Below are 14,108 nucleotides of genomic sequence, written 5' to 3'. Positions count from 1 at the left end.
AAAGGACAAATATTGTATGACCTCCCTTATATAAAAAGATAAGAAAAGGCAAATGCATAGAGACCAAAGTTTATTAGTGGTTATCACAGGTGGGAGGGAGGGAGAAAAGGGGGATTAATGGCGATGGAAAAATCACTTGGATTAAGGGTAGGGTTGCACAGCTGATTATTTAATTGCTGTTAATAAGTTGTACACCTGTAAAAAGTTGAATTGGCAAAAGTTGGGTGATAGATACATTTATAACAACGACACACACACAAAAAAAAGAGTATCTGCTGAGGCTGCTTATGTACAACCAAACACCTCATGGGATGTGGTTCCTAGGTTTGCAGGCTTAGGGTCATAGTTTCATGGGGTATCCCAGTCAACTGGACTAATAACGTGTTAACTGCTTCTGTTCTACCTCCTAGTTCATTGTGTAGTGCCTGGGGTCTTAAAATCTTGCAAGTAACCACCCAGGGCACAGCAATTGGTGTCTATTCACCTGGAACAACAGAGGAAGAAGGAGAGTCAGGAGTAGGAGGAGGATATGGAATTTGTGGCTAATTGCCTCCATAAACAACTGCCTTCTTTGCCATGAACCAGAATAACTGGATGGTGCCCGACTACCATTCCTGAACGTTTTGATCAAAGATTCTATAGAAGAATCCTGATCAAAATGTGGGAAATGCAGAACAGAATTTCAAATTCTCAGGGACTCTAGACTTTCTAGAGCCATAGACGGTGGATGAACCCCTGAAACTAGTGCCCTGAGATAATCTTTAAACCTTAAATGAAAAATATCCTCTGAAGTCTCCTTAAAACCGAATAACAGTTTAGCTTAACTAGTAAAAAAAAGGTCTGCCTTGAGCATTATGCTCTTTTAAGAACTATCTATATGGGATCTAAATGACAAAAGCAACTTGAAAGATTATATAAGAAGCTTAGTGGGCAGTAAATTTATGTTAATGAGGGAGGAACAACTTGGAAAAGGAGGGTGAGAATATTTGCACAATTTAAAGAATGTAATCAATGTCACTAAATTGTACCTGTAGAAAACTGTTGAACTGGTGTATATTCTGCTGTGTATATTCTCAACAATAACAAAATAAATAAAATTTAAAGAAAAAGAAAAAAAGAACACAGTGCTCAAGCAGACATTCTTTACTAATTAAGCCAAACTATTGTTTGCCAAAACCCACATCTTAACCAGAAGGAGCGCTAGATTAGGAGGCTGGAGATTGGTGTCTAAGTCCTGCCTCTAATTCACTGTGCAGCCTCAAAGAAGTCTTTCCCTTTTTGGGCCACTGTCTCCCCATGAAGGGGTTGGTCTAGATGACATCTAAGTCCCTCCTCCACTCAGACCTTCTGTGACCCCGCGAACTCCCCTGCCCTCCCCTCCCTCTCTCCCGTCCACCACACCCGGAAGCCCAGCAGGATGCCGGGTAACCACCCACTCACCACTCAGAGAAGAGAAAGATGAAGTGCCACTTCCTCACAGCCATCTCCTGCCCACGCCAGACTGTGACACCCAGGAACCACAAAGCCACAGGATTCCCTGGAGCCTGGCCGTGGGAGCAGCAGCCCAGAGCCAGGCTGAGGGCAGAGGGCTGGGCATCTCCTTGCGGCCACCACTTCTTCAGCCTTCACTTCTTGGCAGGGTGTGAGGAAGTGAGAGAGGCCAGCTCTGGCTTGTTGCCCTTCTCGCCCTGTTTCCCTGGGTCCTCATGGTCTGGGGTGGTGGGAACGTGGTCATTTTGGGAGAATCCCTAGCTCACCCTGGAAGGCAGAGTTCAAGCAGAGGTTTCAAGGCAGGTCGGTCTGGTGCTCCAAAGGTAGGTTTTACCCACCATGCACAGCTGCTGCCAGGAACAGCTCACAGCTTCTGGGATGCCCTTGTCTAGCTCCCCCAAGGTGCCACAACGGTTAAGAGCAGACTAACTGTAAGGCTGTCATTTCGAAACCTCCAGAGGTACCTCAGAAGAAAGTCCTGGCGATCTACTTCTGAAATGTCACAGCCTTGAAAACCCTATAGAGCAGTTCTACTCTACACACGAGATTACCATGAGTTTAATCGACTTGATGGCAACTAGTTTGTCTGTTCGTTTTATCTCTCCCTTCATATGAACCCAAACTCATTGCTATCAAGTCAATTCCAACTCATAGTGACCCTATAGGACAGAGTATAACTGCTCCACAGGGTTTCCAAGAAGCAGCTACTGGATCTGAACTGCTGACCTTTTGGTTAGCAGCCTGAGCTCTTAACTACTGCACCAACAGGGCTCCCCATCCTCTGAAGTAGCTCCTAACATCCCAGGTCCTAGAGAAACATAAGCCTCCTTGCCCTCAGGACAGGGTGAATATATTGAGACCTACTCTTACCCGACCCCGGCCTCCCTGACTCCCTCCTGCCCACTCCAGTCCCTCCTTCACACAGCAGACAGGGCCTTTCTAGACATAAAGCACATCAAGTCATCCCCCTATTTGAAGCCCTCCAGTGACTTCCCATATGACCCAGCCCCTCCATGCCCACTTCTCTGGCCTCTTCCAACAGCCCTCCCCACCCCTCTCTGTCCCAATCACACAGGCCTTCTTGCCACCCTCAACTTACCAAAGTCCTTATCCCTGTTTGCTCTTCTCCCACATCTTTGCCCAGATGCCTCCTCCTCATCCTCAGGTCTCAGCTCAGATGTCATCTCTGTCCTTGGCTTCCCATCTACAGTAGCCCCATCCCTACCTCCCAAGCACTGTCCACCATATTACCCTATTTTCTTCTCTCTGAAACGATCCTTCTGGTTGGCTTGCTGGCCTGCTGAGTCTGTCTCCTTCCCCTAGAATGTAGCTCCAGAAGAGCAGGGGTGGCTGTCCCATCTTCTGCGCCTGCAGTGAGGCAGGACCTTGTTTGCTCCTCACAACCCTACAGATGCGGATGCCGGAGCTTAGGGAGATGGAATCACAGGGTCACAGACCCAGAAGAGCCTGACCCAAGGTCATCTCTGCCAAGCCTCCAGGGTGGGGCCCCTGCAGCCAGGGCCCACTCTGGGAGGCTCTCAACCAGGGACTGAGCCACGGCGAGGCCCTTAGGGAAGGTACCAAGAACAAAGAGCCTACCCACTTCCAGAAGGGTCCTTTCGCAGAGATATGGGGCAGCAGGGGCTCGCCAGTGGGGAAGGCACAACCCTGGAGGTGGAACTGCACAGGAAAAATAACAGCAAATGGCTCCCAAAGAGGGGAGACCACCAGAAGCTGGGGAGATGGGGGAATCTTCATCTAGCCAGTGTTTTGCAGAAGAGGAAACTGAGGACCAGAGAGGGGAATGAACAGGCTTGAGGTCACACAGCCAATCAGCGGTAGAAACTCATGGCCTGTGGTCTCTAGAACCTGTTCCCTGCCCTGAGGACACCAGGTGAGGCCATATGCCCAGGGTTCAGGCAGAGAGCCAGCCCATAGTAGCCAGGCCCCATGGGCCGGCAGAGTGGATCTGAAGCCTTAAGACAAAGAAAGGACTCTAGTTCCTTCCATCTTTCAAAAAAAATAGTCATTGAGAACCTGTTCCAAGCTAGGCCTTGTGCCCTGTCTTAGTCATCTAGTGCTGCTATAACAGAAATACCACAAGTGGATGGCTTCAACAAACAGAAGTTTATTTTCTCACAGTCTAGTAGGCTAGAAGTCCAAATTCAGCGTGTCAGCTCCAGGGGAAGGCTTTCTCTCTCTGTTGGCTCTGGAGGAAGGTCCTTATCATCAATCTTCCCCTGGTCGAGGAACTTCTCAGCGCAGTGACCCTGGATCCACAGGACACACTATTCCCCTGGCTCTTGTCTCTTGGTGGTATGAGGTCCCCCTGTCTGCCTGCTCCCTTCTCTCTTTTATATCTCAAAAGAGATTGACTTAAAACACAACCTAATCTTGTAGATTGAGTCCTGCCTCATTAACATAACTGCCTCTAATCCTGCCTTATTAACATTATAGAGGCAAGATTTACAACACCTAGGAAAATCACATCAGATGACAAAATGGTGGACAATCACACAATACTGGGAATCATGGCCTAGCCAAGTTGACACACATTTCTGGGGGACACAATTCAATACATGACAGGCCCCTCAGCCAAAGGGTGGGCAATACACTGAAAATGAAACAACCACCTGGGAGAACTGAGTAGCAGTTTCTATGAGAGTTAAACATGCAGCGACCCTTGAACCCAGCAGTTCCACTTCTAGGTACATGCTCAAGAGAAATGAGTTCTCAGGTCCTCAAAGAGATGTGCAAGAATGTCAGAGCAGCTTTGTTCACCATAACCCTGAACTGGAATCGACCCAAATGTCCATCCACAGATGGTGGCACATCCATCCAATGAAAAACTATTCAGCTTTAAAAGGAGTGGCTACTGATACAGGCAACAACATGGATGAAGCTCCAAAACACTCACTGTTGACTGAAGGAAGCCAGACATGAAAGAGAACATACTGTCCAAATCCATGCGTATAAAGTTCCAACCCAGGCAAAACTACAGTGCCAGAAGGCATGCCAGCAGTCGCCTATGTATGGCAGGGGGACTGATGGAAGGGGCACATGGGGACTTTCTGGGGAGGTAGAAATGTTTTGTATTTTGATCTGGAAGGCGGTTACACAGGTGTATGTTTGTAAAAACTGAACTGTACAAGATGCGTGCATCTTACTTATGTAAATTATACCACAATTTAAAAAAAATGCTCAATCTCTGTCCTCAGGAAGCCCCAGAGCCAGGCTGGCATCCAGTGTCATCATAATGACAGTTCTGACAATAACAGCAGCTGAGATCGATTGAGGCCCTGTATGTGCCAGCTCTGAGCTGGGTTCTTTCGAAACACCATCTAAATTGAATCCTTCCAACTACTGCACCAAACAGGCATGGAGAGCTCCATGTTGTTGTTGTTAGCTGACGTCCAGTCAGAGGAGGAAAATCAAGATCAGACGGGTGACTTAACTGTCCAAAGTGACAAGAAGGATTAAACCTGAGCCCTGTGGTCTCCAAGGCTGACTTCTGCTGCACTGGCAGCCCCCACCTCTCTGCCCTCCCGTCCCTCCACTGCCTGCTGGGGCTCAGCACCTCACATTGCAGTCCCCACCCAGACCCCCTCCTCTTCAGAGCTGGAGCAAACAACTTCTGTGTGTACTGGACCCGGAGCTTCTGCGAAAGAGTTGCTTAGGAAATGCGTCTTTCCTCCCCTCTTGGCCCTCTCTCACCCTCTCACTGCCATATATCTCTGAGGTCATTGCAGCCTTGGGCCTCCGCACAGTAAAGGGAACTCCAAGGGCTGGGCGGCTGGGGGTGTGAGCGGTGTCGATCCAGGGGCTTTCTCAATCCCCAGGCTCCCCTGGCCCAGCCTGTGGCCCCAGAGTCCTAGAAGGGCTTAGGTTAGACTTCCCACCCTTGGCTCCAGTTCCCAAGTGATGCAATCCAGTGGCTGGATTCAGAGAATCATAAAATGTTTATTCGGAATAACAACCCCCACCACTATTTATTAAGTTCTTATCCTGTGCAAAAGCTATGCTGAGAGTGCTACAGGCAGTATCTCATTAACACTTACCACTAACCCTCCACAGGTGGTACTGTTATGGCCCCATTTTACAGATGCAGAAACCAAAGCTCAAAGGGTTAAGCGACTCGCCCAACTCTGCGGTCCAGGAAGTGGTGGAGCTGGGATTGAAACCCAGGTTTACCCCAACTCTTGACGTTGTGTTCTGAACCACAGCATTATGCTTGTTATCCTACATGTTATTGCTGAAAAACACCCTGGAGCCAGTCATTTTACAGATGTCGTGTAATTTTTTTTTTTTTTTGTGGTTGCTTTTGAGAATACACAGCAGAACATACACCAATTCAACAATATCTACGTGTACAATTCAGTGATGGTGATTACATTCTTCAAGTTGTGCAACCATTCTCACTCTCCTTTTCTGAATTGTTCCACCTCCATTAACATAAAGATGCCACGTCATTTTACAGATGGGAAAACTGAGGCCCAAGAAGGGAAAGGTTAGTGGCAGAGCTTGGGCTTTGCTCTCAATCATCAGACCAGAGCTGCGGAGCAGGCCCTGTGCACCTGGATGGGCAGCTCATGAGGGAGGCAGGCAGGGAGGTGGGAGGCTCTGACTGCAGGCAGAAGTAAATATTGACATGACAGTGTTTACACTGTAACCCTACTCCTCCTGGCTGCCGCCCACACCCGCCTCCTGACTTCCCAGCCAAGGAGGCAAAGGAACACTTGGGGAGGAGGATGGGGAGAAGAACCTGCTGGGCCTGGGGCAGCTCCTTATGCTCATGGGGGCATGTGATCAGAAAGCCTGGGGCATCTCCAGTTGGGGAGCCATCGTAGATCTGGGAGGGAGCCCTGGACAGTGCCAGGCAGGAAGGGGTTGCTACCCGAGTCAGGGAGATGGGGGTCTGGGCTGGGAGTCACCAGGCCTAGGTTCAAGTCCCAGGTCTGCCACTAACTGGTAGTGGGACCTGAGAACTGTTGGCAAATGGGAAGGAAAGGGGTTTACTGTCAAGTACTGCGCAAAGGTGAAAGATAATCAGCACTTCAGGCTGGCCAAGGTCCATCCTCAATCAGTTCCCAATGCCTCTGGCCATGGCCAAACAGTCCCAACCCCATCCTCGGGAAGCTTTCCCAGGAAGGCAGAGTTTCTGCCAAATCAAGGTGGCAGCTTGAGACAAAGGCCAGGATCCTGAGGCTGAGGTCAGGAGGCTACTGCCTAGCTCCAGTCCCTAATTCCCTAAGTGACCTTTGAGACTCAGCTCTCTCAACTCTAAAATGGGGACAACCCTTCTTGCTAGGGTTGGTATGAGGATTGAAGAGATTACATTTAAGTGCCAGGCATGTGGTAAATGCTCAAGAATGGAAGCTTCCCATTGCCCCCATTTTTCCGTGCTGTAACATATTCTGTTACTGGTGAAGAACACTGAATATACAATGGACCCCCAGAAGAACGAACAAATCTGTGTGGAAGAAGTACAGCCAGAATGCTCATTAAAAACGCAGATGGCAAGACTGTCTCACACACTTTGGACGTGTTATCAGGAGGGACCTATCCCTGGAGAAGGTAAAGTAAAGGGTCAGTGAAAAAGACAACGACCCTCAATGAGATGGACTGACCCAGTGGCTGCAACATTGGGCTCAAACATAGCAACGATTGTGAGAATGGCACAGGACTGGGCAGGGTTTCATACCGTTGTACATAGGGTCGCTGTGAGTCAGAAGTGACTCAACGGCACCTAACAACAACACAGGAGAGCTGAATTAGATGGTTACTAATCCCCTTTTAACACAGCACTCTATGCTCTTAAGAGGGTCCAACAGCTAGGCCCAGCTCCCTGTCTTCGGGCCCTGAAGTTAAACCCTCCCTCAGTCTATTTCCTGAATGTTCTCTAGAAACTTGCTTCTCTGTTTACCCGTCCCCTCAGGATCCCCAGGAGCCCTGTGAGCAGGAGGGAGCCATTCTGAAGCTTGTCAGTGAGCCAGGCCAGGCCTGTGGATTTCCCAGCCATCCCTGCCCTCAGGGCCCCAGGAAGAGGTAGAACCTCCAGGCTTTCGGCAGCACTCTCACAGTGGGGTTCAGTCGACATTGGTTATTCATTAAATTTTGTCTCCCAGACTACAAACTCTTCAAGGACAGGAGAGTCTCTTGTCACTTTTTATCTCTCCAAAGCCTGACACCTAGGAAGCCGCCACTATGTGCTGCCACAGGAAGCTCAAATGCCACCTCTTCTAGTGATTAAGCCTTCCCTGGTACACATCCCCAGCCAGGATGACTCTCGAGCTGCATCCCCAGCCTGGTACTTACCACTTTCTATCTTGTTCCAGAGCCTTTGCAGAATTTGTCTTTTCTTCTCTTAGATCAAAATGCCTTGAGGGCAGGAGCCCCCTGGTTATTTACCTGGAAGGATGAGGGAAGGAAGGGCAATGCCTCAGGTCTGCATACCCAAGGGTAGGAGTGGAAGCCTCCTCTCAACACTGCCCAGGTGATGGGGTGTGATGTGAGAGTGGAGGGGGCAGTGAATTCTGTCCAGACCACCGTCATCTCTCAGGGCCACTCTAGCAGCCTCTTAAGTGGTTTCTCAGCCTCCAGTCTTGACCCTCCTAGCCAGTCTCCACCAAGTATCCTATGTGACCATCCCAAACGCAAATCCAACCATTTCACTCCCTCACTCTAAGCTCCTGAGTGGCTCCTGACTGCCCTTAGGATCAAGTCCTTAACATGCCCCTCTCTACATGTGCCCACCCCTGCCCATCTCCCAAGCATGGACCTCTGCACCTCCAGACGAACTACTTCCCGAATGAACCGTGCTTGGTACTACTTCACATATATTTCTCCCTATGTCCAGAATGTTATCGTCGGTATCGTTCATTCTTAGACCACAGTTCAGTGTCACATCATCAGGAAGCCTTTTCTGATGCCCAGGCCAGATTCCCCATCTGCCCCCACAGCACCCTGAGTGTCTCCTTGGTAACAGTAATTGCACTTGTCATTTCCTGCTCAACATCTGCCTGCCTGCCAGACTGTGGAAGAGGAGCCTGTGAGTCTCCTCCGCACTGACCGTAGCCCAACAGCCTGACATTAGGCCAGGCAGACTTGTTCGGTGAACCAATGAATGAGTGAATGAATGAATGAAGCACTGACCACAGCAAGGGTGCTTACCTAACCACCCTAGAAAAGAAACAAATAAGTAGAAATGTAAAAAAAAAACTGTAAACATTTGCTGATGGCTTCCTCCCTCGCTGTAGACATCAAAGTGTGGACTTTACCCTCCCTGGTTAAGTCTTGGCTAATGCCCAAAACTGCACCAAAATGATTATTGGTGATGGTTTCACAACATGATTTATGTAATTCATACCACTAAATTGAACACATAAAAAATGCTGAATGGGCAAATGCTGTGTTATATATATATTCACAACAATAAAATGCAAAAAAACCCAGCTTTCTGCCAAGCCCACCAGATAGCCCCCTAGCTAATCAAATCCCATCCCTCGCTGACAGGGCCTGGTATCTCCAATTCTGCCTGGGAAACAATGTACTTATTCCTTAATAAAAGTTAACAACATCTCTGTTTACTAAAAATCGTAGCAATGCAAGGAAACTTGAGTAACCCAGCTACCAGCACTGGCGCTGTCCACCCAGGGAGAGGTACTGGCTGTGCTCCGGGAACCCCATTCGGGCTGGTTCTGGGCACTTGGCTGGCCTAACGTCTTTAAACGATAACACTTTCTCTCGTGCTCTTAATAATTTGCCAAGTGTTCCCACATCACTGTATCCTCACTATGTCTTGAGAAGTGGGACAAATCGGCCTCATTTGGTAGGAAAGGACGCAGAGAGGCTGCCTAAAGTCACAAAGCAAATTGCATCCAGGATTCAAATTTAGGCCCCGGACCCTGTCCTTAACGTGGCTATTGTATGTTGTGTTGTTGTTAGGTGCCGTCGAGTGGGTTTCGACTCACAGCGACCCTATGCACAACAGAACAAAACACTGCCCGGTCCTGCACCATCCTCACAATTGTTGCTATGCTTGAGCCCATTGTTGCAGCCACTGTGTCGATTAATCTCGTTGAGGGTCTTCCTCTTTTTCATTGACCCTCTACTTTACCAAGCATGATGTCCTTCTCCAGGAAATGATCCCTCCTGATAACATGTCCAAAGTATGTGAGACGTAATCTCGCCATCATTGCTTCTAAGGAGCATTCTGGTTGTACTTCTTCCAAGACATGGCTACTGTATAGTAAAGATGATTCCCAACCCTTAGCCACTGCTTTAAGCTCAGCCTCTAGCTTAGAATATGAAGGAACATTCTCAAGGTGCCACAACAGCAGGCTAGGAACATCGGCTTGGGCCTCCTTTCCCACAACTTGCCTGCCTGGTTAACCCTCCAAACATCCAGAAGGTTGTTCCTGCTCTGGCACTAGGTTGCTGTGTGACCATGGGCAACCGTCTTCACCTCTCTGTGCTTGCTGCTGGGTGGTTTGAGGACAACCAGATGTAGGAGATATTAAAAGTCTTCTCAGAACCCTCATCCCACAGCTTATGTTGAGGGGTCTACACAAGACCTTAAAGAACAGTGCTCATAACAACTTAGTCAACTGGCATAACATGTTTCACAAAGATAATGTTCTATATTCTAGTTTGGTGAGTAGCATCTGGGGTCTTAAAAGCTTGCAAGTGGTCATTTAAGATACAACTGTTGGTCTCTACTCATATGGTGTAAAAGAGAATGAAGGAAATCAAAGGCTCAAAGAAGAAACTAGTCCACAGGACTAATAGCCCACAGGAACCACAACGTCTTCTAACTTGAGACCAGAAGAACTGATGGTGCCCAGCTACCACTACCGACCGTTCTAACCAGGGACACGACAGGAGGTCCTGGATAGAATGGGAGAAAAATGTAGAACAAAACTCAAATTCCTTAAAAGGGCCAGGCCTACTGGACCGATAGAGACTAGAGGGACCCCTGAGACTATAGCCCTAAGATACACTTTGAACTTGGAATTGAAGCCGTTTCTGCAGGTCACCTTTCAGCCAAATAATAGATTGCCTTATAAAATAAATAATATCACTCTTGAGTAATGTGCTCCCTTAAACAATTAACTATATTTGACCAGACGGTCAACAGTTACCCAAAGAAGGCAAGGAGGGGAAGGGAAGCTAGATCAGTGCAAACAGAACAAACAGAATGGAAATGAGAATGCTGACACATTGTAAACATTGTAACCAATGGCATGGAATGATTTGTGTAAAAATTGTTAAAGGGGTACCTAATTTGCAGGCAAACTTTCACCTAAAACACACATACACACACACACACACTACAATGCTGACTCCCTACCAAGGGGTTAAAGACCTGGGTGGGGAGCTGGGACCATCAGAGAGATTCAGCTAGGACAACAGGAAACAGCTCTCCAAAGAAGCCCAGTTAGGCCTCGCTGGAGGGGAGGGAATGCTGGATTTGTTTAAAACCCACGGAGCAGGAGATCCAGGGAATAAACACTTGCACAGGCCTGAATCACCCCCGCCTCAGGAATGACAGCATAGGGGCTAGCGTTTCGGGGGAAACCAAAATGACAGGGGCCAGGGAGGCCTGACGTCAGCCTCCACCCCACCCACATGTGGTGGGTCAACAATCGACAGTGGATTTTCAACGCTCGCTGCCTTCAGCCTTTGACTATAGGGCCCCAGCAACTCCCTTGCTGACCTGTCTCCTCTTTTCTGGCTCCCTTATATCCAGTTGTCAACGCAAGCCCCATGCTAGCATTTCCTGTGCTCTAACACCTCTGGTCTTCTGCTCCCTACCTGGGATGTTCCTTCCAATTCAGAGCCACCTGTTCAATGATGCTTTCTCTCATCCCTCCAGCCAGAAGGGAGCCCTCACTTGGCATGATACCCCTAGCTCTCTCAAGGATATGCCACCTCACCTGAGAATCAGTGTAGACACTTATGGACTGGTAGAAGCTTCCTTAACACAGAGTTTATGTCAGTTTCTTCCTCCCTAGCACAGGGCTTCACATATATTAAATGTTCCACAAATCTTTGTTCAATGATGAACAAATGAATGGTTGGTTCTCTAAGTATCACTGCCCCCTTCCTCTCCCTGCCATAAGTCAATTCTGACTCATAGCAACCCTAGACGACAGAGTAGAACTGCCTCATAGGGTTTCCAACGCTGCAATCTTTATGAGAGCTGACTGCCACTTTCTCCTGTGGAGCAGCTGGTGGGTTCAAACCGCTAACCTTTCAGTTAGCAGCCAAACGCTTAACCACTGCACCACCAGGGCACCTTTTCTTTCTACATGATAAACCTTAATCCTTATTTCAGACAGGCAAATAGGTTAGAGGTCAGGCAGAACTTCCAACTTGAGTTTAAGGTTATAAAAGAAAGGGAACTAGGCTGCATTCGAGCAAGCACTCTCACCTAGATGATATCATTTACCTCACAACATCCCTGCGAGATAAGGCCTATCATCTCATTTCACAGACTGAGGAAGTTGACATTCAGAGATGATGGTGAACCCTGACCAAGTCCCTGTGGGTAAGTGGCAGAGGCGGGATTCAAATCCAGACCTGTTTGATGCAAAAGCCTGGGGTCTTCCTGCTAGGCTGGAAGGCTTCTCAAGTTGTGAGGCTCTGAAAAGTATCACCAAGGTGGGGTGGTGACCTCTCTTCTTTGGTGGTTTTTAAGGAGGAAAGTAATTCTCTGAGTGACTTAGGTCAGGGCAGGCTTGGAGGCAGAGGAATGGATGATATGACCTCAAAGTCTTACCCCCTTTTTACTGTCCTTATACTGAGACCTTAAATCAAGGGCCAGTCCACAGGTAGTGAGTTCCTTGCCACTGAAACGATTCAACCAGAGTGTTCCAAGAAAGACATTCCTGACCAAGGAGGTAAGATGGATACAAGATGGTCTCTAAGCATCTTCGGGTATAAATTTATGCCATAATTCCATTACTACTGACGCAGGAGAGGCAAGGGGTGGGTGGACAAGAGAGACAGATACTAGGGGGGATGAGAAGAAGGAGGGAACCTGGAGGGAAGAATTAAGAGGTGTTGTAAGGTGACTCCAGCTTTGGGCAGAGCTGGGGGACTCTTCAAGTCTACAGGGGTGGGGGTCCTATCCTGGCCTCCCCAAGCCCCCAGGCTGGCAACACTGATAGGACTAGGAAAATCAGCGGGACTTCTCCATGGGGAAGGAAGCCAAAGAACTAAGTGGCCTCAGTCCTCACGATAGAGAGGTGATTACCAGGCCCTGGAGAGGTGATTGAGGGGCCCTGGCTCTCAAGCTTCAGAGACAGCTTCTCTCCTCACAACAGCCCTCAGCAAGCCCAGCCTGAACTGAACAGATTTCTCTCCTGGGCACTGGTTTAGAGACCCCCATGAAATCTCCCTCACCAGCGCCCTTTCCCTGGTGCCCCTGTCCATTCCTGACAGCACTGGGCCTCAGCAATCCCCTTCCCTGAGGATTCCTTGCCATACTGGAAGATGATGGGGAGATCGGGGTCGCTGGGCACGGGACACCAAGTGTCCCCTGTACTCTGACAGCCGCGATCTGGCTGCCCAGACCCCCACTTCCCCTTAGGCCACAGCAGGATCAGCAGTCCCGGAGTGCCCCAACCTAACCCTTTGAATGCGCACGGGGTGCGCTCCTTCCGGCCACCCACGATGCTCCAAACAGTGCCTCAGCCCTACACTGCCTCCAGCGTCCCGGGACGCTCAGGTTCAGCTGGATCCAGCCGCTTCGGAATCGCCTCCCACTGCCAACCGGGCCCAGCCCGGCTGCCCAGAGTCTCCAAACCCAGTTGGGTCTGGGTGGGGTCCAGGGACTTCTGGACGCCCCAAGTCAGACCGAAACAACTGCCCTCGAACCGAACCAGCTACCCTGAGCCTTCCAAACCGGGCCCGGTCCAGCTGCCCAGAATCAAGCTCAACGCAGCAGCTCCCGACAGAGCCCAGCGCTGCGCCGCCCCGCGAGGGGAGCCTTCCGGGCCGCCCACCGACCCCTCGCCAGCCCAGGGCCGGGCTAGGGCCGCCGCTGCCCGGGACCGTCGAGGCTGGAAGGACCGGAGCGGCGGGCTGGGCGCCGCACTCACCATAGCGCCCGTGCTGCGCTCGGCTCCGGCCGCGCGCCTCTCCCAGCAGCCCGGCTCCGGCTCCCGCCCGCGCTTCTCGGACTGCGCGGCTGGCTGCCCCCAGCGCGCACTCGGCTTCCCGCGGGCGAGAGCGCGACTCCAGCGCCGACCCCCGGGAGGCGGGGCCCGCCCGGGGACCAATGGCAGGGCGCAGAGGCCCAGGCCCCGGCTGCGCAGCAAATCAGGCCCGGAGGCAGACTTCCCACAGCGGGCTCCTTAACCCTTCGCGCGCTGGGGCTAAGGCGTGGGCTTCGTGGGTACCCCAGAGGGCTGGTGTGGGAGGTAGCCTGGGGGTGCGGGGTCTAGACCTTGCCTGGACCAATTTCGGGGGCGGGGGCAGCCCGGGGAGTGGCTCTGCGGTCCCCGGTGCAGGGCGCCAGGAGCCTTGGCGACCTTTGTCTCCTGCCTGGAGCCTGCCCGGAGAGTGACCCAGAGCGCTGCAGCTGCGTGGTGTGTGTGTGTTAGAGGGAGGGG

The 14,108-nt window shown here is 50.4% G+C and overlaps 1 protein-coding gene across 1 annotated transcript in view; it reads right to left on the bottom strand.

Annotated features, from left to right (window-relative positions):
• The window catches only part of ECE1 (endothelin converting enzyme 1), a 140,633-nt gene extending 126,991 nt beyond the window's left edge, over window positions 1-13,642 (bottom strand). The window contains exon 1 of the mRNA XM_023732126.1: window positions 13,596-13,642. Coding sequence (XP_023587894.1) covers window positions 13,596-13,598 — 3 coding nt within the window. The 5' untranslated portion in view covers window positions 13,599-13,642. The remainder of the gene's footprint in view (window positions 1-13,595) is intronic.
• Window positions 13,643-14,108: the final 466 nt, after the last annotated feature.

The sequence above is a fragment of the Trichechus manatus genome, unplaced genomic scaffold, assembly GCF_000243295.1.
Source record: "Trichechus manatus latirostris isolate Lorelei unplaced genomic scaffold, TriManLat1.0 scaffold00048, whole genome shotgun sequence".
Lineage (NCBI taxonomy): Eukaryota > Metazoa > Chordata > Mammalia > Sirenia > Trichechidae > Trichechus > Trichechus manatus.
The sequence above is the reverse complement of the archived record's forward strand: the minus strand, read 5'-3'. Positions and strand labels throughout refer to the sequence as shown.